This window comes from Microcebus murinus, chromosome 8 (genome assembly GCF_040939455.1).
Source record: "Microcebus murinus isolate Inina chromosome 8, M.murinus_Inina_mat1.0, whole genome shotgun sequence".
In the NCBI taxonomy this organism is placed as follows: Eukaryota; Metazoa; Chordata; class Mammalia; order Primates; family Cheirogaleidae; genus Microcebus; species Microcebus murinus.
In genome coordinates, this window is record NC_134111.1 from 64,885,042 (window position 1) to 64,911,251 (window position 26,210).

Consider the following 26,210-nt stretch of genomic DNA (forward strand, 5'->3'; position numbering starts at 1 on the left):
CCTCAATAAGAGCCTGTGTGCAATAGAGAAAAGCATGAAAAAAAATAATGAATTTGTTCTCAAGATGGAACAAAATAAGTGAAACTTTCATAAAATGCAATTACCTATTAAATGGAAGAATATTTTCCTTTTTAAAAGGAAAATATTTTTTAAAAAATATTTAAAAAATATTTTAAAAATATTTCCTTTTTCTAATCCACTTCACTCATTTGTCTAACCCAAGTGACCCTGTAGGTATTTGAGTTTGACCTCCATTTAGAAACACACCCAGACACTGCCAGACACATCACATCTACCCCTGTCCTACTTCTATGCCCTGGGACAGTAAACAGCAAAGGCGGTCCAGACCAGCAATGATTCTCCTCCACTTCCTGCTCTGAGCAGTTGTATACAAAGGGCAGCAGCTGTAAAAATTCCTATTAACTCTCCAAATCCATGCTCCTTCCTCCTCATAGGGCCTCTCTCTCTGAGGCCCCATGCTGGCAAAATGCCCATATTAAGACCTGAAGCCTTCCCTTGCTGATATGGTTCTATTCATTTTGCAGGGTCGCAGGCCTTCAGTTACAGCTGCAAATGCTCAGGGCAGAGCTTCAACCCCAGCTCAACCCCCGGGGGAGGAAGCAGAGAGCTTGTTCAAAACAGCAGCCAAACCTCCAGCCTGCACAAATGTCATGAGCAAATCAGTAACTACAGGGTGATGCCAAAAGTTCCCAGGCTCCCAATTTTAGGGAAAAGGAAAGGAGACTGATCAACTGTGTCTCAATGAACTCTGCATGCCCAGAACTGATCACACACAGTCTTGGGGCATAGATCAAGTCTTCCATGAATGTTTGCTTACTACAGAATGTGGCTCTACTCTCTCTGGAGTATCAGCAGACCTCTATCCATGACTCCCCCTCATACTTAGGTCCACCCTCCAATAGTACTACTACCTCATTTTATAGCCCACAAATTGCTTCCACATGGCTTCTCTTATTTGATTCAATTGGGAAAGTTGCAAGGGAGGTAGGATTGGTTTAGTAGTATTTTCAGTTTACAGAAGGGAAAATAGAACTTGAGAGTGTACTGTGACATATTCAAGGTCAAAGAATGAGTGCTGGGCTTCATGTTTACCATGCTTTTATCCAGGTCACGATAAACCAGAAATATGAATAGGGAGATAACACTAAAAAATATGAATTATGAAACTGTAGCCCTTTATAGAGAAAAACACATGATCCAAAACAGATGTTCTGTAACAAAAGCAATCTTACATAATTAGGAAACACAAGTCAGAAAAAAAGATTTTAAAAATATTTTTATATAGAAATATTTTACAAAGATTTTACAACATAGCAAATCATTGTCATACTGTAGAAAGATGAAGAACAAGATTAAAACCGCAAGAATAAAGAAAGTGCTCATAGCAACGTATTGCAGTCTCCATGAAAGTGCATCAACGGTTAAGGCAAAGTACCATGTTGGTACTGACAGGCTGCCAACTGACTTGTAAAACAGTTTTTAAAAATATATACCATTTTTCCCTCTACTCAAAGACATCTGAAAAGGATACTTTTATGAACGTTCTTGCTCTAGAATAATGTAGAAATAACTCCTGGGTATAAAACAGTAAAAGTCAAAATGTTTTACCTGAGTGTGTTAAAAGTAAATCAAATGATTTTTAAAACAAAACCTTTACAAGTGTGGGCTTCCTTTCTACATGTAACTTGGCAGGCTGAAGGCTTACTCCCTCATATTCTATGATAGAGCTCGTTAATGACCGTAGCATGAGTTAAATTAGGCCTTCATCCTTCCACGTGGCTTTTGGCTTCTAGTTTCTATGGCCGAACTTCTGACATGTTCGAAGTCCTTATGCATTCACTGTGTTACAAATCTACTTTACAGCTTTGCTTCTACCTGTAGCTTCCATGATAGCCATTTTATGCAGTGCTACATATGCTGAATATAATATGTTGCCCTATCTGATAATAAAAATACAAAGGTGCTCCTTAAGTTAAACCATGAACCCTATTAGAGAATTCTAGTTAAGTATTTTGTTTTTCCACAAACATGTAAGTCCCTTAAGATCAAAAGGATCAATAAGGATAATACTGGTTATCAAACTTTAATCTTCACACTTGGAGAAGAATTTGTTTTTATGATATAACTGACAGTAAGATACAAAAAAAAATGTAAATTAGCCAGACTCGAACAGACATGAGTTTTAAGGAAAACTGACATACCGGAATTCTAGTACAGATAATAAGTATCTGATAAAGAACTTAATGCACATGACTAACCACTCTTTTATGCAAATTTTACCTACTCATGAGAAATAGGGGGTGTTCAGTGTTATCAAAATCTTCATGACTGAGTTTTTCTTTTCCTATTTTTTTCCATGTCTAAACATAAGGGAAATTAACCATCTCATTTCTGCTGACTTAGGTTTCCTAAATAGCTTTTAGTCCTCAAGGCATAGCTGTGGTAAAAACAGAGAGAAAAACCCAGCCATTTATTGGAATTCTGCAGTATGAAATAAGCACATGTGCTCTCTATAATCTAGTAACAGGGATAATAGCAACAGTTAAAACTGTCTTAAACATCAGATGTATTAGCTTGATTTTCATTCCTAACTTCTTTCGTCTCAGGACAACAAACAAAGAGTTGGTTCCCCAGAGTTTTTTGGGCAAATCGGAAATACATAACGTGGCCCATTGCCACAAAGGAGACTGAAATCAATACGAGCAAGCCAAAAGCTTCAGGATTCGGAGCGAGGATGACCATGATGAAGTGCAGAAGATCAAGAAGATAGTTCATGGAATTCTGTACACCATTTATAATGCCTCTTTCAGATTCAATTACATTTTCTTGCAGCAACTGTGTCACAGTTAAATCAAAGGACCAAAGACCTATAAATAAAAGATTTTCGAAAAGATTAGATTTTAGTTTATAGCCATATATTTCAGATTTATAGATAAAAGCTTGTTGACATATGCAAAATACACCTTTAGCCCCACTATCTTTAAGTCACCTAATATATATTTATCATAGCCTTGCCTTAGAGAATTATTTTTCATTAATAAGTATCGGGTTATTAGCAGATTCAAGAAATAACTTTTATTGGACAAAAATAAGTCCAATCTACAAACTTATTAGGTCTATTTTTCTGTGCTTTTTCAAACTACAAAAGCAAAACTTTCAAATCAGAGATATCATAACCCTATTACAGTGTAAGTACTAGTATTTTTAAAGTTTATGACCCAATATATGGTTATGGCTAAAGTATAAGGAAACTTTAAACCATTGTTATATTTACTGCTTGAGTTCTAAAGCCCCTACAATAAAGCTGTCTTGCTTGAATATTAATGTCTTCAATAAATTAATGAGCTGCTTTGTAGTACAAGATAAATATGGTTTCATTTCAAGAATGAATTCGGTCAGAGATAATTCATTGGTACTCTATTAATGATTACTTAAATTTTGCTTTGTAAGAAGTCTTTACATTATGCTTCCTTCCAGATCTATAAAATCCATTTGTATGGCAAAGTCTGTAATAAATATATATCAGCTAGAGAGGACTTTTGAAGGATTTCTTTTCAAACTACCATGTCTTTAAAAAAAAAAACAAAAAAACTACCTTTTTTTTTTTATGTTGTCCTATGGAAATGTTCTCTAAATTATAGTTATTTGGGTTAGAGTTATTATAAAGATTCTAAATACCTTGATGGCAGTATAATTACTGTAGTTAATATCTTTTAAAAATTAAGAGTAATACTTAAAATACTTCAAAAATAATTTTCAAGCCTAAACTATATTTTAAGTATTGGTACATACATATACTCATACACAAATATATTTTTAAGTTATAAAATAAGTTTCATAATTAAAAAACAGATTTATATATAAAAATAAGTCACGAATTTTGCTTAAATTAACATTCAGGAAATATTTCAGACCATTTATTGATGGATTCTTTGTACCCACATTCCAAATAGATACTTTAGTTCATTAATATACAAAAAGAGATTTCTTACCAACTCTAGCAGCAATGACACCTGCAAACAGCAGACTGACGGAGATTATGGGCACAGGCTTAGGACTGGTCTCTGGAATGATATTAGCAGGATCAGAGCCGTTTGACATGTATATTTCAGTTATAATGGCGGCTTCAGGTATTTTGGTAGGTGTAATTGACTCTGCTTGAATGAACCTTGAACGGATATCTTCAAAAGGAGAAACAGACAAGTCCAAGGGGCTTCCAGGCATGAACACGGATATCACACACAAGGTCAAGCATGAAAGCTGTGCCAATCCTGAGATCAGACCAGTCCGAACCAGACCACATTTTCGACGTAGCCAGGTAAAAGCCACAGTTCCCATTATTCCAGTTACAGCTGATGCTCCCATCAAAATGCTGAGGATGGAACCACTCAGCCCCTGAGTGTAGGCGTACCCTGTAGTGATGCAGTCGAAGCCAAGGACAGTCATATAAAGGAAAGCAAGACCCATGCCAGCCAGGAACACTGGCTGGTTGTAGTAGGAGACCCATCCATCTCGGAAGGTGCGGAAGGGCTCAGCCATCTGGGAGGCACAGGTGGGCTCTTGCTCATGTTCAAGCTCATGGACATTAGGGTCTTTCTCACCCATTAGATGAGTTCCCTCAAGAGGATTTGGCTCAGTATCTGTTAATAAAAGATACCATTATTTGGAGGGGAGGGAATAGGGGATAAAAGCTTATTATCTTAGTACTTTTTCTTTTCCTATTTCCCTTCCCCATGGTTACTACTTTACTCCTTGGTTACTACTTTATGTATATTTTCTTTTAGTAATAATCTAAGAATTCCAGCCAAGTAACAATCTCCAAGTACCATTTTTATTAAATAAAATACACTTATAACTTTGACTCAGGCAGTACAAAAGAAATCCATGTAACCAAAACATTTGTATCCCCATAATATTCTGAAATTTAAAAAAAATACTATCTCTTTTTTTCTTTCTCTTAGAAATTACACTCTCACCAAAATAAATAGCAGGAAAAATCATCAGATAAAATATAAAAACTGTCTGGGAAAACATAGCATCTTATTTCTGGGGCCCTGTTAAAATTCCATTTACCCAGAAGCCCAACTTCTTCTGCTCCTAAGACACACCCACATTCACTTCCTCACTCCCCCCCCACTGCCCTACAAATGTCCATACAACTCGCTCATTATCTACTCCAAGGGATTCTCTTGTTCTCTGTTTTCCCACTGTTCTTCCCACTCCTGTGACTCACCTCTGCCCAGCCATTTCTCATCTGATTGTCCCTCTGTGCCTACTGCTCACATCAAGGAAAAGGGCCAAGGGCCCTGTTCCAACCCCATTAGGTGCAACCCAGAGTTGTTCCCCAGACCCTCAAAAGCTTGGTTTTGCCTCATCTACCAAAGTGATATATTTAATCTCATCCAGGCCTTCACTGGTAATAAAACCTGATATTAATTCAAAATAGTTTGATCTTACCAACATTTAAGGTCTGAACATCAGAATAAAAGGACTGATCATTGTGTTCTGTTTACCTTTGTGTACATTCAGCTGTTTCAATTCAGTTTCCTCTACTTTAAGAGCAGCTTTCACAGCTAGAGCAGGAGTTTTCTGGTAAACCTTCCAGAGAAGAAAGTATTCCACACACATGGATACCAAATTCCATCCAGAAATGAAACCACAGCCAATGACTGGGGAGCCAAACGTCATAATCTGGCCGACAACCATGGGGGCCAAGATGTTGGTTAACTGGTCAATCCTTCGAACTGTAGCATTCATGTCTACAGAGATGGGTGGAAAAGGCAGATAAGTGTGCAAACCTATCAAAGAGAGGCCAGCATTTACATAATACAAAGTCATAAACCAAGAGTATAGATTCATAAAATATGAATCTCTGAAAGCACTATGTGAGCAAACTATTTTGTTAGAAAAACAATTGTTTGGATCAGGTCGCACTAAATTTGCCTCAAAAATCATAATTCCCATGGTATTATATAAATTAGTCTAACATCGCTTTTAAAATGAGTGTAAGAGTGACTCTATATTCATTTTTTAACAAATATTTGTTAAATGCCTATTTTAAGCTAGGCACCATTCTTAACAGTTTAAAGACGACAAATAACATCCTTCCCTATCTTCATGGATTTACATTTTCACAGAAAAAAAAAGACAATAAATCAACAAGTATGTGCGTGTGTGTGTCGGTCTGTCTGTGTGTGTGTGTATGTGTGTGTAGCATTTGTCAGATTGTAGCATTTGTTCATTAAATACTATGGTGAAAAATAACGCAGAAAAAGAGCATTGAGAATGCTCAGGAGAAAGTCCTAAATTAGATGAAGTTAGGGAATGACTCAGTGAGAAAAAAGAGAGCATCACAGCAAAGACCTACAGTGGAAGAAGGCAAAGAGTGGGCCGTGTGGATGCCAGTGAAAAGAGAATTCTAGACTCAGGGAAATGCACATGTCCTAGGGAAGGAGGAGCAGGCCCAGGGTGTTAGAGGAACAGCAAAGAGATCAGTAGGACTGGAGCGAAGCAAGGAGGGAAAGGATAGAAGACACAAGATCAGAGAGTGAGGGGAGTCTGGCCCAACCAGATAAGGTCTTATGAACATTACATGGACGTTGACTTTCACATTGAGTCAGGAAGTCTTGGGAAAGTTTTGAACACAGAGGTGGTATACTTTTGACACATTTTTAAAGATTCTTTTTGGCTGCTATGTTGAGAAAAGACTACAGAGTGAGAGTAAGGGGGTTCACAGACAAAAACAGAGGCAAGGAGACAACTAAGAGATGATGGTGGGCAGTAACAAGGGACAGTAGTAGTGACAGGAAGTAATAGAATCAGTAGGACTTGCTAACAGATTAGATATGGGATACAAGAGAAAGGGAGGAATCACGTTGGACTCTAAAGTGTGTTTTTGTTTTTTGCTGAGCAACTGATGGAATAGAGTTACCATTTACTGAAAAACAGACGATTTCAGAAGAATCAGGTTTAGCACAAAAGAACAAGTGTTTGGTTTCAAAGATGTTGATTTTGATAGGCCTACTGAAACTTAAGAGGCCGCATCAGGCAGGCAATTAAATACATTAGGCTGGAGTTTGAGGAAGAAATAGCCAGATTTGGGAGTTATCAGCTGGTTGGTTTTTAAAGCAATGAGACTAGATAAGATCACCATGGGAATGTGTGTAGATTGAGAATAGACATGGTCTGAGAACTGAGCGCTGGGAACACCAATGTTCAGAGGTCAGAAAGGTGAAAAGAAACTAGCAAAAAGGAGAAAAGCCAGGGGAGTGTGATGTCCTCAAAGCCAAGAGGTAACAATGTTTCAAAGAGGTGACAGTAATCAACTATGTCAAGTGCTGCTGATAAGTCAAGAAAGATGAGCACTGAGAAGAAACCCCAGATTAGTCACATGAAAGATGCTGGGGACCTTGAAAAGAGAAAGGCAGTAATGGCAGTGCCTGATTAAGACTTCAAGGGACACCATTTATATTTTGAGTCACTCCACCTAGAGCACAATGTGAATGTTGTCCCATGGCCCTATGGAAGCAAGGTCCTGACTGAAGAAAGAAATTGGAAAAAGACAACTCTTTTTGATACGTTTTGCTCAACAGAAGAACAAAGAAATAGGGTGGTAGAGAGGGAAGTGTGGTAAAGACAGGGATTTTTAAAAAGAGCAAAATTAGGGCATGTGTATATGCTGCCTGGAATGATACAGTAGATGAGGTGGGTGGAATCAGAATCTATTGCACATATGGAAGAATTGCTGTTAAACAGGAGCAAACAATGCATCAGTAGTAACAAGTGGAGGCCACATATTTGGCTTCAGGTACAGTTAGGAACAGAGATGTGATGGTGGGATCACATGGAAACTCTCTTTTCATTTCTTCCACTTTCTCAGAAAAGTACAAAGCAAGGTCATTGGTGAAAGTCAGGATCAGGAAGGAGGACCTGAATGTGTGAGGGAGAGGGAAAAAAGGAAGGAATCAGAAAAACAGCACAATCATCTGACAGTATGAAAGCGCCAACGTGATGCCAGGGGTCCTGGACCTTAAGCAACAACACTGAGCAAGACCGTGTGTTTTTCTCCAGCCATGTTCTACTGTATAGAGTTGGATTTAACCACGGTTTTACCACACAAAAGTAACAAAAGGAGAGCAGGGCAAGTGAGCTGAAGGGTATACACTAGTAAGTGATCATATAGTCCTGACTGACCTTGGAATTTAAGCTGAGTCAAAAAGAGACAAGAGAGGGGTCAGGGACAGTGGAGTTAATGACTTGTAGTTACCAACCAGTTTGGAGGATTGTTGAGGCTATGGTAGTGAGGGAGTGGCTGGAATGATAGAAGGTGGTTGTTTAAGATAAGCACGCCTAAAATTGAGATTATGGAAGGGGAAGGTTTAGTGATGATGACAAGGTCTAGAGTTTGACGTGTAAATATACCCGAGTCAGAGTGGAGGACAAGACGGACAAAGAAGAGGAAGTTAAGAAAATGCCCAATACAAAGAAATGATAAATGTTTGAAATGATGATATGCTAATTACCCTGTTATATACTGCATGTATTGCAACATCACTATGTACCCCATAAATATGTACAATTATTATGTATCAATAAAAAAAACCCAAAAACTTAATAAGAAAAAAAGAAAATGATCTATTTTCTCATTCCCCATCTCACACGGCACAGTGAAAATTAATGAGACAAGTCTTTAACAATCATTTGGGTCACCTCAAGGGAAGTGCAATACGTGACTAATAAGTAAATTAACAGAAAATTACCTTTATTCCTTCTCTAATTCTTCCTGGTCCTCAATTACTTTCCAATTAGTCCTATGGGTGTATAATGCTTATATGATAACAGGAGAACTTTGATATGTTACCTTTCCCTTGGGAGGCAAAGGCAGCTTTCATCGAGCTTGTATTCCACCGTCTTTGCAGAGGCTTCCCTAACTTCCATCTGTCCCTCACTAATAAGTTTCCAGCTAATATGCCAACAGAGAAGTGTGGAACCAATCCAAATAGCTCAATAACTTGAATCCAAAGACCAAGTAACTAAAGGAAATATACACTTGGATCTGAAAGCCCCAGAACAACAACAAAAAATTATTTTAGTTAAAATGATTACTCTTTCAGTTTTCAAGTGCTCATGGAGTTTCCCAATGTCACCAATTTCTATCTTTTATATTATACTGAGGAAGTTAATAATATTTAGGTGTCAGTAAAAATGCTGTATCAGAAAACAGCTTTAATTTTCTGAAGCAGAACGAATTAAATAATTTTTTAAAGACCTAATCATTTTGCTGGTAACAGGCTGGAAAATAGTCTTTGGAATATGCAAACATATGCTCTTTACAAATTTATATTTATTCTTATATAAACTTATCTGTGTTTGATTCCAATTTAATTTTTCAGCTACAGCTGAGGCACAGAACATGACATTAAATAACTACTTCTATTATAAAGGGTATATTATATCTCATAGAAGTACAATTTTAAAAAAAGATTTGCTTAGCAAATAGCAGCTAGAAGGTTTGTCTACCTCAAATATGAAATCAATTTTTAATTAATAGAGCTTAAACATGAAAATTTATCTGCCATACTTGATCAAGCTAACCAGTACTGATTTTTTTTTTTTCCAGAATGATGGGCAAGAAAAAATCTCAGCAGATATTATTAAAGAATGATCCTCAAAGGAAATAGAGAAGGAAATAAAGTAACAGAGGAAAAGGTCTATAAGATGGAACTGAGTTTCAAACAGGTTAGACTAAGGATCCTGGCACAAGGGAATGTTTTAGTAAAAGACTGTACTAAGTTAATTACCTGGAAAGTACCTAAATTAGTTCATAAATTAGTAGTATTTGTGTGAAAAACAATACCTTTTCTGGAGCTTTCTAGACTGGATATGGTTAACAGCTATATTTCGGCCTGTTACTACTGAATTCTAAAACTTTTTGACCTTGCTAGGGAAAATGTCTGCTGTTCTTTACCCTCAGTGACAGAGCTTCTAATTTTAAAACTATCTCTAATAATAGAGACACTGGGATGAGGAAATGGGTGCAATGAACATCCAGCTCCCAGCCTTTACTTTTCACATGCACACCCGTCCCCTGCACCTTTTATACACATACACGCAATACACACACAATGCACACAATGAAGCCTTCCCAGCCCAGTCCCCTACCTGGCTTTCTAACAGTTTTTGCCAGCAATCTCAAAAATCAGCCTGCATAAACATAAATTATTCCTGACTGGAGTAGGAGTGTCTGTGTGTATAGAGATACACATGGGAACCCAAGGCAGCAGGTAGAATCCCTTCTGGTATATTTTTTCCCTCCCTTCTATTTTTCTTTTACCCTCTTCCTTTTTCTCCACTCTCCTTTAACTCTGCTATAGCAGATATGGCAGCAAAAATCCATGGTTAGATGCTTGCTGACCTTCAGAACTAGAGAAGTTTATGTGTCCTGTTTTGAAACATGCAGTAGGTTTTCCTAGTCTACTAACCCACACTGCTGGCTGGATGTGAAAAGAGCACCACTTACTAAAAGCTAACTTAGAGGAGATGAGAATTCCACAGACAGCTTCCTTCCTTCTCTAAACTTGAGAAACTCCAGAAGGTTAAAAAGCAGACTGGGTAGCCTAGATTCTTCCACTCTGCAATAATTCATAATACAATGAGGGACAGCTGAGAAATGGCCAGTCATATTTTTGTTGTTGTTTTTGGACATTACTTCATAGTCAGAAAGATCCTGAATGAATCAGCATTTTTCTTGGGGAAAAAAATTTAAAAAAAAAGAAAGATCCCACAAAGTTATTTGAGATCTTTGTATTTATTTTATACATATATATGTATAAAATAAATATATATATAAAATAAATATATATATATATAAAGTTAAAGATTCTGAATAACTTTCTCTTCTATATTTTACATACTTTACACAGTCAAAATGAGTTTAGTTAAGAAAATAAATAAGTAAAAGAAAATAATTTTACATGCCAACTTTCTCCCTCAAATATATTCTAACAAATATATATATGATCTATTTTCAAAATATATCCTTTTGTACTCTTTGGATTTTAAAACATGGACATTTTACATGCTTAAAATGTTTTTAAAAAAAGGAAGTAAACAACAAAGGACAAAAAGCCTTATCTCCCAGTTCAATATGACAAAAAGAGATATGGAATTACTCTTTATAATAAGTGATTATAAGAAGAAAAGTCAGTGAGAACCACTACTTTAGCACCACAGAGAAAGTCCTGCAGTACAGACTCACATGTGCTAAATTCATCCTACACACACAGTCCTCTAAAATCACTGTAGTATATTTCAATTAAAATACTGCTACCACAAAATGATGAATCAGGCAAATTCTTCTTCTTCTTCTAGACCTTCCACAGACTTTGCTCTCTTTCAATTACCACCTCCTTTCTAACTTTGTTTTTTTTTTTAATCACATGGTCCGGTGAAACAAAACTGTTTGCTAACCCCAGCACGTAATCTCGCCTTCTCTGTCCTAGGATAAGCTATTTAAATCAAGACTGGCTTTCTTGTCTGTCAGGATGGTTGAGCAATGTGTTTGTGATACCCATTATCTCAATAAGTAGCAGAAGTGATTCAGCTGATCTGACAGGTAGGTAGGTGAACCTTTCTTCCTTTACTCTGTGTAATTATCAATCCAATTTGTGTCTGTGTGTCATATGGGGGGAAGGTAGAGAATATTGAGTGACAGCGTTATTCTGAGCCTAAGCAATGTTGATGGTACAAGACATGTAGCTTTGTACGCATTCCTTACATTTTCTTTGGCCACTTGTTTGTATTTCCAATGAACAACTAAGACTGTAAGCTTCTTAAAAACTGTATTCGGTCCTCTATTTCTATTTCTTCAGTATTTGTAACAGAAATTATATTACATCATACATAATGTAATGAAATTTATAGATTGTAACTTTAAAGTAGAAGGAATTAATTTCTAGAATCTCTCCTACAATTGAGTTGTTTCCATTTGCTTTGGAGAAAAATAATATCCATAATATGATTGTTAAGTACCAGTAATAACATGCACAAGTATGGCTGTATGACCAGTAAAATCTCATGTCAGGTTTTCACTATCGTAAATATTAAGTAAATGTTTAGAAACAGTTAACAGAATTTTCTAAAAGAAAACAAAAAGTTTGAAAGATGTTCTTCCATTTGCCAAGTTTGCATAGAATAAAAGAGAAGTTAACTACCCTATAAAATAACTTCATAACAGTGAGATAAATCATAGCACTAAAACTGACAATAAGGCAAGAAAAAAAAGCTATACTTTCAATTAACTGTTCTTTAAAATACTCCAAACAAAAAATTGACTTACAGTCTCATTTATTACCACTGATCTAAAGTGAATCTTAACATACCCATTTAATTGAAACAGAAAACCAAATTACCTGCTAGTTTGCTTCTGTCCTCTCCTGCAACAACAACAATCCAATCCCTTTGGATTGTGATTGCAGTAGCAGTACTGGCCAAATTTGCAATATTTGCAATAGTGATGATCAGGATGTAGCAGGAAGTCTAAAGAATTACAACAAAAAATTGAGTTAAAATGTGTTTACACCACTGTACCTACTATACCTCACTATAGAAGGTAGTTTAAAATGGTCTTTAGTGGTATAATAATACAATTTTGATTTTAGTTTCATTTATAAGAAATTATTTTACTATGTGTATGTAAAATAATTGTATATATGTAAAAAATAAATACCAGTGGTCAAGTTAAGGGGCATAATGTTGTCCTAATCTATATCAGTTGTAGTACACATAATATAAAAATTATAATAATCATGTGAACACAGTTACCATAAAGTGTTAACATAGTAGTGGTTTTTAATATTTCTCCCACAAATATCTCCTTTGAAAGAATGCTGAAGGAAAACTCAGAAGACCTGTATTTAAGTCAGAGTTCTGACACTTTCTAGGTGCATGACAATGGGCAATCAATTAACCTCACTTGGTTTTAATTTTTTCATCAAGAAAATAAAGGATATAGACTCAAAGACTGCTACTGTCCTACTTGGCTTTAAAGCTCTATATTAATCATCCAAATATACATAAGGTTCAATATGGATAACATTTCCTTTTTTTTTTTTTTGAGACAGACTCTCGCTTTGTTGCCCAGGCTAGAGTGAGTGCCCTGGCATCAGCCTAGCTCACAGCAACCTCAAACTCCTGGCTCAAGCAATCCTACTGCCTCAGCCTCCCAAGTAGCTGGGACTACAGGCATGCGCCACCATGCTCGGCTGATTTTTTCTATATATATTAGTTGGCCAATTAATTTCTTTCTATATTTTTATAGTAGAGACAGGGTCTCGCTCTTACTCAGGCTGGTTTCAAACTCCTGACCTCGAGCAATCCGCCTGCCTTGGCCTCCCAGAGTACTAGGATTACAAGCATGAGCCACTGCGCCCAGCCTAACATTTCTTATATATGGTGAACAAATTATAGGTTACTAAAAAGCTGAAAACTAACAACTGAATTATATAATAAACTCTTAGAGATGCCATTAAAAACCAATAGGACAGAATTTAAATTCACACAACACTTAATGAGTGCTTATTATGGTAAAACAACAACAGCAACAAAACAAATCATAGGGGATATTATAGTAGATAGATCAATAGTAAAAGGTCATGTTTGCAAAAAAGACACTCCCTAGCTTCAAAGCATTTTCATCTTTTACTGCTACCAGATATTCGATTTTCTGTCATCAAGAATCTTATTGAGAACTTACAAGAACCCATCCATGGTACATGGTCAGAAGCTCATTTTTATGTAAGAAAACCATCATCAGGATGATTCCACACAGGATGACTGAAACGTTCTGTACCACCAGCGATGTCTGGGCCACTGTACAGAGGAAGAAACAAAGTGATCACTATACCAAAATGTCTTAGTGGGGCTGTTTCTATCCATACATCAATGTTCTACACTAATACGTATACATAATTACTACAAGATAAAAGAAAACCTTCCTGAAGTAAATCCTGCCTCACCTATTTGCAGAATGACCCAGTGGGTCACACCAGACCAGAAAAATTTGCAAATAAAATGATGAAAGACCCACAATTTTTTCTATTAGTTGAAGTCTTTCATAATGACTATATTTCCATTTATTCTCTTGAAAGTTTGCTGTCATAAACAGAACTACACCATTACATAGGTATGATCTATCTTTCAGCTCTTTGTTGCTTAAGTTAAAACAAGAACATGTAGGAGGTTATAAAGGAGGTTAAGGAGGGAGTTATGGCATCCATAACTTCCTACATGGCAGGCTGAATCTGATAAGATGGTATGGATAAATAGAAAGACATGCAAAAATTTGCCAAAAATAAAAAAGTAATGTGTTTCTTTTGGCATACTAATGCTATTTGCCTTTCCTACAAAATTGTAAGCTATACTTTCCATCACAGAAAACAGAAACTCTTTTAGAGTGAGGCAGCCATGTAGATAAAGCACTGGAATGAAGACAGATAAGGATACCTGGTAGTTTCTTCTCTGCCACTCAATAGGTAGATGATCTAGGGCAGGATACCTAATGTCTCTTACACTTGTGTCTATAAGGTGAGGGTGGTAATAGTAATACTTGTCTTCCTTATTTTATGGGGTCATAATGATGCTTAAATAAAACACTTATGAAAGCACTTTGAAAAATATAGAGAGTTGTGTATGTTAGGGATAATTAGAGCTCTTGTCTTCAAGCACAGCAAACCTCATCCTGGCTTGGAAGGTCATATCAAAGACTCAAGGCAAAACAAACTGCTTTCTGAAAGCAGTCTGAAATAAAGTCCCAATATATAACTCATTCACTCATTTGTGCATGCATGCATTCATTCACTGCACAAGGATTAAATATCAAACTGAATGAGGTTCTTAGCTTTCAGGACCTCACAGATCTGAAGGAGGAATGATATGTGAACAGATAATTATATCAGTATAAGTACAATAGCAGAGGTATTAACAAAGCTTTATGAAAGCACAGAGGAAGAAATGGTAAATCCAGCCTAGAAACAACATAAAAGAATTTTTCTGGAGAAAGAGTCTTGCTCTGTCACCCAGGCTGGAGTACAGTGGCACAAAAATAGCTCACTGCAGCCTTCAGAACCTGGGCTCAAGTGATCCTCCTGCCTCAGCCCCCCGAGGACCTGAGACTACAGGCACAGGATGCTACCAAACCTGGCTAATTTTTGTTTTTAATTTTTTGTAGAGACAGGGTCTTGTTATGTTGCCCACACTGGTCTCAAACTCCTGGGCTCAAGCAATACTCCCACCTCAGCCAGTCAAAGTGCTGGCATTTACAGGCATGAGCCATACCTGGCCATGGAAGATTTTTCATATATTTTCATAAACATATGAATTGATTATATGGGTTAATATTGCTATCCTAACATACTCTTCTGCATCCAACTCATCATTCTTTCCTAACTGATGACTGCAGTGCTCAACAATCACAAGGTTAAATGTTTCTATGCATAATATTCCTATGTTCCTATGCATAATGATGTAAATAACTAGAATTTTTTTCCTAGGTTACAGAACTTTTTTCTGTATGTGTCTGGTCTCCAGTAGTTTACTAGTAGTTTCAAGTCCTAGAAGTTGATAATCCTGTTTTTCTATATCCAGGAGCAACTGAGAGAAACTAATGCTATCTCAATCTTTCCTCAACATCTAAGACCACATGGTCAGATCTTGACATTACCAACTGAGCAACTCAAAAAAATTTTACCCTGATTATCCACATTGCCTTCATATTCTGAATAACTGAATTGCTCAATCACTTTTTCTCTTTCCTGTATAAAATGAAATGATTTCAGTATTAATGCTTAGAATAAATGTCAATATATTATTATTTCTTCTTTTTCCCTAAAACATTTATAATTCAGCTTGCTGTGATCCAGGGTCAGTTATTCTCCCTTGAACATGTATTTAGTTTTCAATTCCTTACACATACCCTTGTATGAAACACCATAACCAGAGGACAGATGTAAAAACTGTCCTAGAAACATTACAATTGCTATAGGGACTCTAGTGCAAGTCATGGTAAGAAAGGAAGCCAGAGTTAAGCAAACTTTTCTTTTTTGTTTGTTTTTGTGTTTATTTATTTATTTATTTTGGAGACGTTGTCTCCAAAATACTCATAAAGCAAGAGTGTAGTGACACAATCATAGCTCACTTCAGCCTCAAACTCTTGGGCTCACACCATGCTCCCACCTCAGCCTCCCGAGTAGCTAGGACTACAGGTGCACCCCACTATGTCTGGCTAATTTTTTTTCTAGATATGGAGTCTCACTATGTTGTCCAAGCTAGTCTTGAACTCCTGACCTCAAGCAATCCTCCTGCCTTGGCCTCCTAAAGTTCTGGAATTACAGGTGTGAGCTACTGTGCTGGCCCAGAGTTAAGCAAACTTTTAATGTTTAACATAGTTCTTAGCAAAGCACTACAGGGTTAATCATTAACATCTGAAATTTACAAATAGTCAAAGACATAGAAAAAAAAATCTATTAGGCCAATGTCCTGGAATCCTAATCTTGTGCAGGAGCCCCAAGACCTTCAAGGCAGAGGTGCTGCCCCCAATGTCCCCATCCCTCAGGTGTGGCATGCAGACACTCCCTGGGTCAGCCACAGTGGTTCCTCTGTTAGTTTGTTGTTCCCTCTGTTACTGAGGTAGCTCAGGAACCAGTCTCATGAATACAATGGCTCAATTATATAACAGCACTCACCTTTAAGCCTGGCATTTTTATCCACCCAATCACCAATGATGGCTCCCAGGACGAGAACAGACCCTGCCACCACCAGCCCGTAGACTGCAGTCAAGAGGAGGTTGTTTCCATAGAGCTCTACCAGAAATACAGACACCGCAAAGTGCCACATCCGATCTCCCTTGAATAAGAAAAGATGAGAAAATACTTTCATGAAATATTTTTAGTTATTATTTAATTGTACTCAGGAAGTTGTTTCCTTCTCAAATGGGCACTTTCTGGCTATATCATGAGACTTTCAAAGTCAATAATTACTCTATGGATTGAATACTGGTCAGATGTTAAAACTGTTCATCCCAGCACAATGGAAAATATTCTTACCCAATTATTAAAAGAACTCGAAAATGCATGATATTAACGAAACACACATATTCTTTATCATTTTAGAAAAAAAAAATGCATTTTCCAGACCCAAGTTGGCTTTTTGAGATAAAACCTATTCTCTTGTTTGGCTGTTTTCTCCTCAGGCCTAGAATTTGCCTATGCTGACTGAAGAGGAATAAAGCAGTCTGCTACTGAACCAGAGCTAAATTACAGTGTAACACAATCGCAAATATTAGCATACTTGAACATGAAGAAAAAGCCAGGTTTCCAATTTGTATAATGATAGGAATAGACAGTTCGTTTTATAATCTCTAAAGTCTCTTTTACCTCTAACATTTGAAAATACATGCTCTATTTCATAAAGCAAATAAATTTCAGTCATAAAACAGCAGAGTATTCAGAAAGATGAAATCAATAAGGGCAAATTCTGGCACCACATAAATGAAGATGTAAGAAATAAATGCCTAAGTAGTTATTTTAACATTTTTAGTACAGATGGATTTTGAAAAGGGAATGAAAACTACTTTTCTTCACACAGATTCTAGAGTATATAGGGAATTTTAGAATTCATTAGTGTGAAATGGGGCATAAAAGAAACTTTTCAGAGAGTCAGGTAATTTAATGTATAAAAAAAATCTGTAATGAACTTTATTATGAGATTTTAGACTCTAACCCTGAATTCTGAGGTTAACAGTAAGGACAAAATTATGTCATAATTATCTCTGGGAATCACGATAAGAAACCAAATTCCCAGGCTGGGTTCCTCATGGATTTGACTCTACGTGGTAGTACTTACACTCCTGGTTCTTTCCAGTTTGTTAACATCCTCATAATAAATTTCATGTATTGGAAGCAAAGTACTATCCTGGCATGTCAAATGATTTAAAAATTTAATCGAGCTAAGACAACAATTTTATGCATTCAAAACTTAAATTGATGCATGCTAGCAATCATTTACAATAAACTTTGGGTAGAACGGTAGTTCTCAACCGTGGATGGTGTTATACCCCCACACCCCCTCCCTCAATCATTTGGCAATGTCTTGGAGTTTTTTGGGTTGTCACAACTGCAGGGGGGCTGTAGACTGAGCTTTCTCTCAATCTTTAACAGGAAAAGCAAATTTAGATTTGCTTAGAATAAAATGGGATGGGGAGAGGGAAGGTACTTTATCCTAATCTCTATTCCTCTGAATAGCTCCCAGGGAAGACAAAAACACATAAATGCCCAATGATAGTCTCCCTCTGTGAGTGAATCTTCTCTTTCTTAACATACAGGATAAGAAATACTATTCTAATACTGTTGGTTCTTTCTTTTTTTCTTACTCCTATGTTTTTCACCCCAAAATTTGTTTTAGACCCCTCTAAAGCAGACCATCAAAACAAGTGCATTAAATGAAAGTTTTCTCTTGCTTATGCCTGTATGGCATGCCACATCCTTGATGGAGAGGAATAAAATTGCTCTAGTTACTCCAATTTTCAATGAATTTAGGCTTTAAAAAGTAACAGATCCTATGCCCACAAAAAGCCCATAAATTGGGTAAAGTCTATGTAAACATGGACCAAGTGCCCACCCATTCCTTCCTTACTTCCATTTCCTGCCCTCCCACCTACTCTCAGCATGATGACTTGTTTATGGTTCTGTCTACCCTCACTGCACTAGAAGCTGAAGGCCAAGTGAACATCTGTGAATACATGATCATAGTCATTAATCCACTTAATAAATACTTACTGCACTTGAGCCACTACTATGTACCCAACACTATTACAAGCACTAGAGCTTCAATAGTGCACAAAAATCGCAGTCCATGCTTTCATGTAGCTCACATTCCAGAGACCAAACACAAATCTAGCACAGGCCAGATGGTGGTAAGGGTACTGTCAGGAAAAATAAAGCAGGATGGGGCTGGAAGGTGGCCTTTGGTATGAAGTGGTAACAAAGACCTTTACAAGCAGAGTGAGGTCTGCAGGAAGTGAGGGATAGAGAAACACAGGCGCACTGAGGTATAAATGGAGATAGTCCATAGGATAAAGATATAAGATATAAGCAACCAGTCCTTCTTTTTCACTCCCTTCACTTTAGTTATCTTTTTGTGATTAGATACATTTTTTAAAACCCATAGTAAATTACAACCTCCCTGACAACAGGATCCACTTCTTACACCAGTTTGTATTCTGATAGTACATAGTAAAATGAATTGCTCCACTGGCAGATAGAAATGAAGTCTTAAATAAAAAGCATTCAACCCCACACAAAACTAACTTGAGATAACCTACCCTAGTGCCCTTCTATGTTCAATGTGGAGGAAATCATGACTTGGCAGGGCTGGCGGGAAATGGATAAATAGATGCATACATACATACATAGGTATATACATATATACAAAATCATACATGTTTTGTTGTAATGAAATCAGAGTGCCACATAAGAGACAAAACACAAAAAGTAGAATTTCCTAGTGTTAGCATCCCTCTTTTGTACTCCTTTGCAGTGAGAAGTAAAAAATATCCACTAAACCTTAGATGGTTGTAGTGTCAGTTGTCTTTTTAATTCAACTTCCTCATAAGAACCTTCTTTGCTCAATTTACTGTAAAGCTGGGATATGCAGCTGTCACCTTTCTTATGAGACTTTTAATTAACATGACAAAAAGTCCTCCTGGAACAACCACAGTTCTAATTTTTTTTTTTTTTGGCAAATATGACCTCCCAACCTATTAACCAAAGGTCACATAAACTTTAATCAGTATTTGGAAGTGAGGTACCTTTTTCTTCAAAGAGCTAGGTCCAGACCATTCTCCAGGCTGAGAATTTCAGATACTATTGCCATTACCTGTTATTAATACTTAATATTTACTGAATTAAATTGGAAGAACAAACTCTTGGTTTAGATTTATTAAAGGCTGTTTCACTGGGTTTCTAGTTAGAATCGTTGGCTATTGGAATTGAAATAAACTCATACCAATTCTACCTTGTTGACACATGCATTTGCAGAGTCATCCCTGTGTAAGCATCTGGGAAGATAGGAGCTCACTTTTCTAAAAAGTCATCTATGAATTGCTATTTCTTAGAGATTCAATAACATAGCTTAATAATTTCCTAAGGGCATAAAGTATAGATTTACTCATATAGAGGTTTCCATTCATGTTTTGACAATGATCCAATAGAAGCTTCCAACTTAAAAAGAAAATAACATTCAAACACTTTACTCTCAAAATTCTTTCTCTTAATATGTGGTTCTTTTTAATTAAATATCACTTATGTGACATGAAGAGAATGTAGACAGATTTGTTGGAATTAAATAATAAAAACAATTATTTAATTTTAAAGATTCTAGTCATCTTTAATTAAACACACATACAGCACCCTTCTGGGATTATTCTTTTATGGGGGAGTTAATGAAGGAACCCAGACACACAGAAACACAAGGGCTCGTCTGATATTCTGAGACCACATAGAAAGTCAGAGGGAAAATTGTGAATTATTTTTTGATTTTCAGTGGACGATGAATTTTAAGATAGCCTGCGATGCCCCACAATCATCAAACTACAGACAACATCTTTAACGACCAGAATTTTTGTCACTCAGATATTTGTTCTTGGGGTCATTTATATTTAAATTAACCTTAGAATGCTATTAGTAGCCTAAGTCAGTGACTCTACCATTCTACTGTATTTTCATAGTGCTGTAAGCTGGAACTAAATTTTAACAAAATAATAAAATAGAGAAATATCCTAAAATGCAAAAGAATAGAAGATATATGAGATATCCATCTATTCTTAGTAGCAGATATGATCATTTATGAAGCCTACTAATGCATTATACAATTTATAAACAAAGCACATATTCCTTGCTTGCCAATCCTGTCTTTGGATAGTTGTCAATCTATATAACCTGATATTTAAATAGCATTAACTAACACTCATGGGAAAATATCTTTTGTGAGAAATAACTTTTTTGTTAAAGCGTGTGTATTTGGATGATTTATATCCTTTAAGTGCATGACAAGTTGGCTTAATACGATTGGCACCAATGAAAGGAAACAAAATATTGTGCAACTATGTTGGAAGAATACACATTCTCACTTACCCAGGTAGAGAGAGAATGACCAAGGTAAAGAAGGAATTTTGCAGATGTCAGGTATTTTGCTAAGGATCCTGCAAAGACACGGGGTGGGAGAAGGGGGGAGCAAGGGTGGGGGGGATAAAAAGTGAATGTAGTCACTTGAATGCACTGACATTAGAATGCTTATCCATTTGTTTTCATTAAAGCATGATTATTAAAAACTACTTTGGGTGACAAACCATGTACATTTATCGAGTCACCTAATGAACGGATGCATTTGGTTTACTTAATACGTTTCTCTTAAATTCAGCATGACCTGTTGGTCAATAACTGCCTAACTTCCCATAAAGTGAAGAAACGCTTGTTTCAACATTTTTCTTTTCTTTTCTTTTGCACACAAGACAATCTAAACTGCCCAGTCTACTCCATCAGATCCTGTGTGCAAGCCCCTTTTCCCACACCTTGAATTTCCTTTCTTCCTTAACCTCCACTAAATATGACTGAAAGGATCTTTTACAAAGCAGTACGGTTAACAGTGGAGCCACCTTACTCCAAGACCTGCGCAGAGCTGCTCGTCTCCAAAGCCCAACCTGTTTCCAACCACATGCATTCGGTCCACGAAACTCACCACAGCATCCTCCCTGGCGGTTTTGATCTCTTGCCCTGGACATGACAGCAGGCGACCCCGCTTGCTCTTCCGCTGCTACTGTTGCTCCTGCTGCTCTTTCTGAGGTGCTTGTTAACAGGTGTGCAAAGAACTGGATATAGCACCGCTAAAAACACAACAGCCTTGTGCAAGAAGACTGCAACGACTACGGTGGCGAAGAACAAAAGAAAAACGGCCCGGGGGTCTTCCTTTTGTCTTCTTTCCAAACTTAGCTAACACTGTAGCTGAAGTTGGAAAGGAAAGCCTTATGGAAGCGGGTTGGGAGGCTCCACAGGCCGTCCGAGCCGTACCGGACGCCCCCGCTCTCGCCGCCGCCTCGACGGGCCGGGCCGGCACTTATACGGAGCCGGGGGCGGAGCTCCCTCCCCTTCAGGGCCGCCCGGGCGTCCCCGCGGCGCGAGCCGGGGCTCCCGCCTACCCTGCGCGCCGGGCCGCCCTCCACGCCCTTCCCCGGAGGAGTCGCCGCCCGGGGCGCAAGCGCGCGGCCGGCCGTGAACAACCTGCGCGGCCTGCGGGACGTTCGCCTCGCCTGACTGCCCTCGCCCGGCGTCCTGCCCTCTGGGGAGCAGCGTGCGGGCACGGGCCGGCCGGCCGGGGCCGGGAGGAAGGTGCTGGGGCCGGCGCGGGCGGCGGGGAGGGGTTTTGCCAGAACGAAGCAGCCAGGTGCTGGAGGGGAGCACTTCGCACCGGCTACCTGGCGGTTGAGAGGAAGGGGCAGCCGCCGCACAGTCCCTGTGCGAAAAGCTGTAGCCCGAGCTTGGAGCGTGGGGATTTTTTTTTTTTAACGAAAATAATTTTTAATATAGGCATCTAAATAAATGCGATCCATGTCACAGAGGCTGCTTTCCTGGCTTTCCCGTTTCGGCCCTCCTGCGTCAGAGAATGTTTTTCCTTCCCAGGACTGCATAGCAGGGCTTCCCTCAAAGAACCAGAATCAAAGGGCAGGAAGGGGGCGCAAAGATCAGAGTCCAGCCTGTGCGGAGGAGTAAACGGGGCTAGGTAAGGTGAAGTTCCGCAGCGAGTTAGAGACCTACACCCAGCCCCAAACTGGGGTCTCCAAATCCGTCCTGGAGATGCGAGGAGGACGCAACAACCCAAGAAAACCCTCCACCGTCCTTCCTTCTCCCTCAGTACCCTCAGCCCGCCCCACGCGCGTCCCTCCCACACCTATCCTCCAAATGCCCGGCGTGTGGCAGGCAGTTACCAGGAATACCGGTTGTCCCAGTTGTGTCCCTGGGGCTGTACAGATAAAGCCATTCAGTGGCTCTTGGAGGGGGAGGTGAATGGCTCTAAAGAACACCAGACTTTAAGCCTTGGGTGACTTGGTCCCTTTTCTCCCCGTGCGCCGAAACCCCTGGGGCATACCAGCCCCTTCTGCCAGCCGGTGGTTACCTTACCCTTCTCAATCTCGCCAAAACCCCGAGAGTGGATCCTACACATTGAAACTCCAACCAGACTCCACAACTTTAGCACAGGCCGGACGGACACCCAGTCGTGAAGGGAGCCACGCATGCATATATGGCCTGTATCTGCGCTCGCAATCAGGAGCCCTAAAGGTCTATGGGTGGGTGCAGCTGGATCGGTTGGGATGTGGTCTGGAGGGTAGAGATAGGGGATTTACAGTTTACTGCTCTTAACTGCGTTTTCTTTTTCAAGCCCTCTTTTTTTCCTTCCTTTCACACACTTTCAGGTTCTTTCTCTTCATTCAAGGAGGTTTTGTGTTTGTTAAAGTGGGAGAATAGGCTCATGTACCCTTGAGAAGGAAACCAAAGTACGCTAAGATGAGGGACCTGGGAAGGAGGAAGCTGGTAAACTTAAGCCCCTCCACATTATGGAGATCGCTTATTAGAGAAGAATTTTGTTGATAGGTTCTCAGGCAAGGCACAAAGGATAATGACAGTTTGCACGTTTGCCACAGCGTGTCTCAGCTACAAGGATCACCAAGTGCTTTTGAATAATTATGCCATAGGATTGTGTTATGCTGTCCCCAACTTCCAGGTGGCTTAAAAGAGGTTCAGTTGGTTAAAAACAACTTACTTCCCGTTGACACTGCCTGAGACATATTTGTGGAAATAGTGGCTAAGTCAAGGTATACCTCAAAATGTTATATGGAGTCTCTGTTCTCCATATCACCAAGGAGTCCCCAGAAGCCAGACTGAGAGAATGTTATAAAGAACAGATGGGAGACCACAATGAAGCAAGTAGGAAAGCAAGATCCCTAACATCAAAACCAGTGAGTGTTTGAGCTTTGGCAGGGGAATCCTGACTTCTAATTATGGGAACAGTCAAGATATATTAGTTGGGACTCATGAAATAGAAAGGAATTGAAAATGAAAATAGAATAAAAATCCTTAAAATATGTACAAAATGCAAAATAACAGAATTCTTCTGGCCTTGACATTCTAGATTACAAAGCACCACTTCAATCACAAGACCCTACCGGTTCTTCCTCCTTCCAAGAAAACATTTGACCAGTTGAAAATTAAGATTTCTTCCAAAAGTCATATGTATTTTTTCCAGAACATAGAATATGCTACTTTCCTGTCAGTGTCATCATAACTAAGAAAACCATGCAAGTTTTAAGTCAGTTTATTAAAAAATAGATGCCCTAAAGACCATTTTCCAATTCATTTTCAACATTTTTTAAAGTTTGACTAGGTTAACCAACTTTTTAACAATTTCAGCCAAAATAAAAGGTACATTGTGATTTAAAATTGATAAAAAGTATTTATGGTTGGGAAATAAAAAGGGTTTTATTACTTTATTTTTAGGTTGCTTTTTCACTTACCCACCAGGCATCCTCAGTTTCCTCTGCAGTATCTGATGTGCTCACCAGGACAAAGGCAGAATAAAGAATGGTCACTATTCCTCTGCTCGGAAGAAAAAAGTAATAGGGTTATCACCAACTATTACAGGAAGAGCTCATATCCAAGACAGCTTCTGTTGGGTGTGAAACTTTTTACCCTCACTTAGGAGCTATAAAGCCACATTTCCATTCAAAAGCCTTTCTCAGTGTTACAGGCAAATTTCAAAAACTGCTTGACATTTCTATAACTTTTGACAGACTGAATCCTTGAGAAATTTAATTTCAGACACCAGCTTTAAGTTATAGACACCTTATTGGAATATGTGTCCTCCCAGGTCTTCATTTTGTTGGAATATTTCAAATAGCTTTGACCTTGCAGTTTCTCATGAATGCTGACTCTCATTGTAAGCACTCTCTCACTTGTTTTCTCTCTGTCTCTCTGTCTCTCTCTCTCTCCACACACACAGTAGTCTACAGTTTCTAGTTGAAAAATTAAATGCAGAATTCAGAAGATTCCAAAAGAAATATACTCCTAAGGCAAATCCATAGAAGACAGAAAGCATATTAGTTGTTTTCAGGGGCTGGGTGGAGGGAAGAATAGGTAGTGACTGCTTAATGGGTATGGGGTTTCCTTTTGGGATGATGAAAATGTTCTGAAACTACATAGTGGCATGGATGTGCAACGTTGTGAATGGACTAAAAGTCACTGAATTGTATACTTTAAAATGACTCAAATGGTGAATTTGTATGTTACGTGAATTTTATCTCAATTAAAAAAATAAAGAAATACATTCTTAAAAGGAAAGTTTGCCATTTTTCAGTATTAGTGTTGATTGCAATAAATGTAGGCCAAATATGGTCACAGGAGATCTTAATCTTAGAAAGAGCATGTGTAAAGAAGAAAAGAGAAATCTTGTCCATCACATTGACTGGAAACTAAAACATGAACCAAGTTAACTGGCCAGAAAATACATATAAATTCCATTTAATAAATTTTTCAGCCTTTCAACTTTTGCCATAGGTCATTTCTTTTGCTATCAAACCTAACTCTCTCATATTATAATACAACATGAAGTCCATTCTTGTGTGTTCTGAATTCAGTAAAGTACAAGAGAGATGCTTGGTATCACCACAACAATATCCCCTTACATTCTCAATTGCTCAGCTTTGCCTTCCTCAGTCTATATGAACAGGGATAGATTTCTCAAATGTTCAGGCATTTTAATTGGTGTTCTTGGCAGCCTTTTCAGTTGCTGTTTGCTTTGAAGCCCCTCACAGAAAAGAGCACAGAACCTCATTCATCTAAACAGAGGTCCTGTTATATGTTCTCATATCCTCAAACTTCTGTCTCCAGATACTCCACACTGTATACCTGTTTCCTTTTTGTTTTCTTTTCCTTTCTTTTTTAAGATGAGGTTTTGCTATGTTGCCCAGCCTGGTCTCAAACTCCTGGCCTCAAGCAATGCTCCTGCCTCAGCTCCCTGAGTAGCTGGGATTACAGGTGCATGCCCCTGCTCCCAGCTTGCATACCTGTTTCTAAGCAGCACCTCGAAGC

At 38.2% G+C, this 26,210-nt stretch overlaps 1 protein-coding gene and 2 long non-coding RNA genes across 3 annotated transcripts; 1 reads left to right on the forward strand and 2 right to left on the reverse strand.

Annotated features, from left to right (window-relative positions):
- Positions 1–1,280: 1,280 nt before the first annotated feature.
- On the reverse strand, positions 1,281–22,192 carry SLC40A1 (solute carrier family 40 member 1). Its single transcript, XM_012776856.2, has 8 exons — positions 21,811–22,192; positions 21,207–21,274; positions 16,761–16,920; positions 13,775–13,890; positions 12,432–12,558; positions 5,535–5,780; positions 4,014–4,661; positions 1,281–2,888 (listed from the first exon to the last, which is right to left on the reverse strand). Exons 1-8 carry the CDS (start codon positions 21,851–21,853, stop codon positions 2,575–2,577), a joined length of 1,722 nt encoding a protein of 573 aa, XP_012632310.1. The 5' UTR covers positions 21,854–22,192; the 3' UTR covers positions 1,281–2,574.
- Positions 22,193–22,620: 428 nt separating this feature from the next.
- On the reverse strand, positions 22,621–23,333 carry LOC142872369 (uncharacterized). Its single transcript, XR_012920592.1, has 2 exons — positions 23,247–23,333; positions 22,621–22,822 (listed from the first exon to the last, which is right to left on the reverse strand). It is a non-coding gene; the product is annotated as an uncharacterized LOC142872369 (long non-coding RNA).
- Positions 22,761–25,444, forward strand: LOC142872368 (uncharacterized). Its single transcript, XR_012920591.1, has 3 exons — positions 22,761–22,848; positions 23,276–23,413; positions 24,621–25,444. It is a non-coding gene; the product is annotated as an uncharacterized LOC142872368 (long non-coding RNA).
- The last annotated feature ends 766 nt before the right edge of the window (positions 25,445–26,210 follow it).

Coding starts and splice junctions, on each gene's coding strand:
- SLC40A1 (XM_012776856.2), bottom strand. CDS start 21,853: ATGTCCAGGGCAAGAGATCAAAACCGCCAGGGAGGATGCTGTG. Junction 5,781..12,431: donor GGACAGAAGCAAACTAGCAG/GTAATTTGGTTT, acceptor CCATCTCTGTAG/ACATGAATGCTACAGTTCGA. Junction 4,662..5,534: donor ACAGCTGAATGTACACAAAG/GTAAACAGAACA, acceptor TTTTATTAACAG/ATACTGAGCCAAATCCTCTT.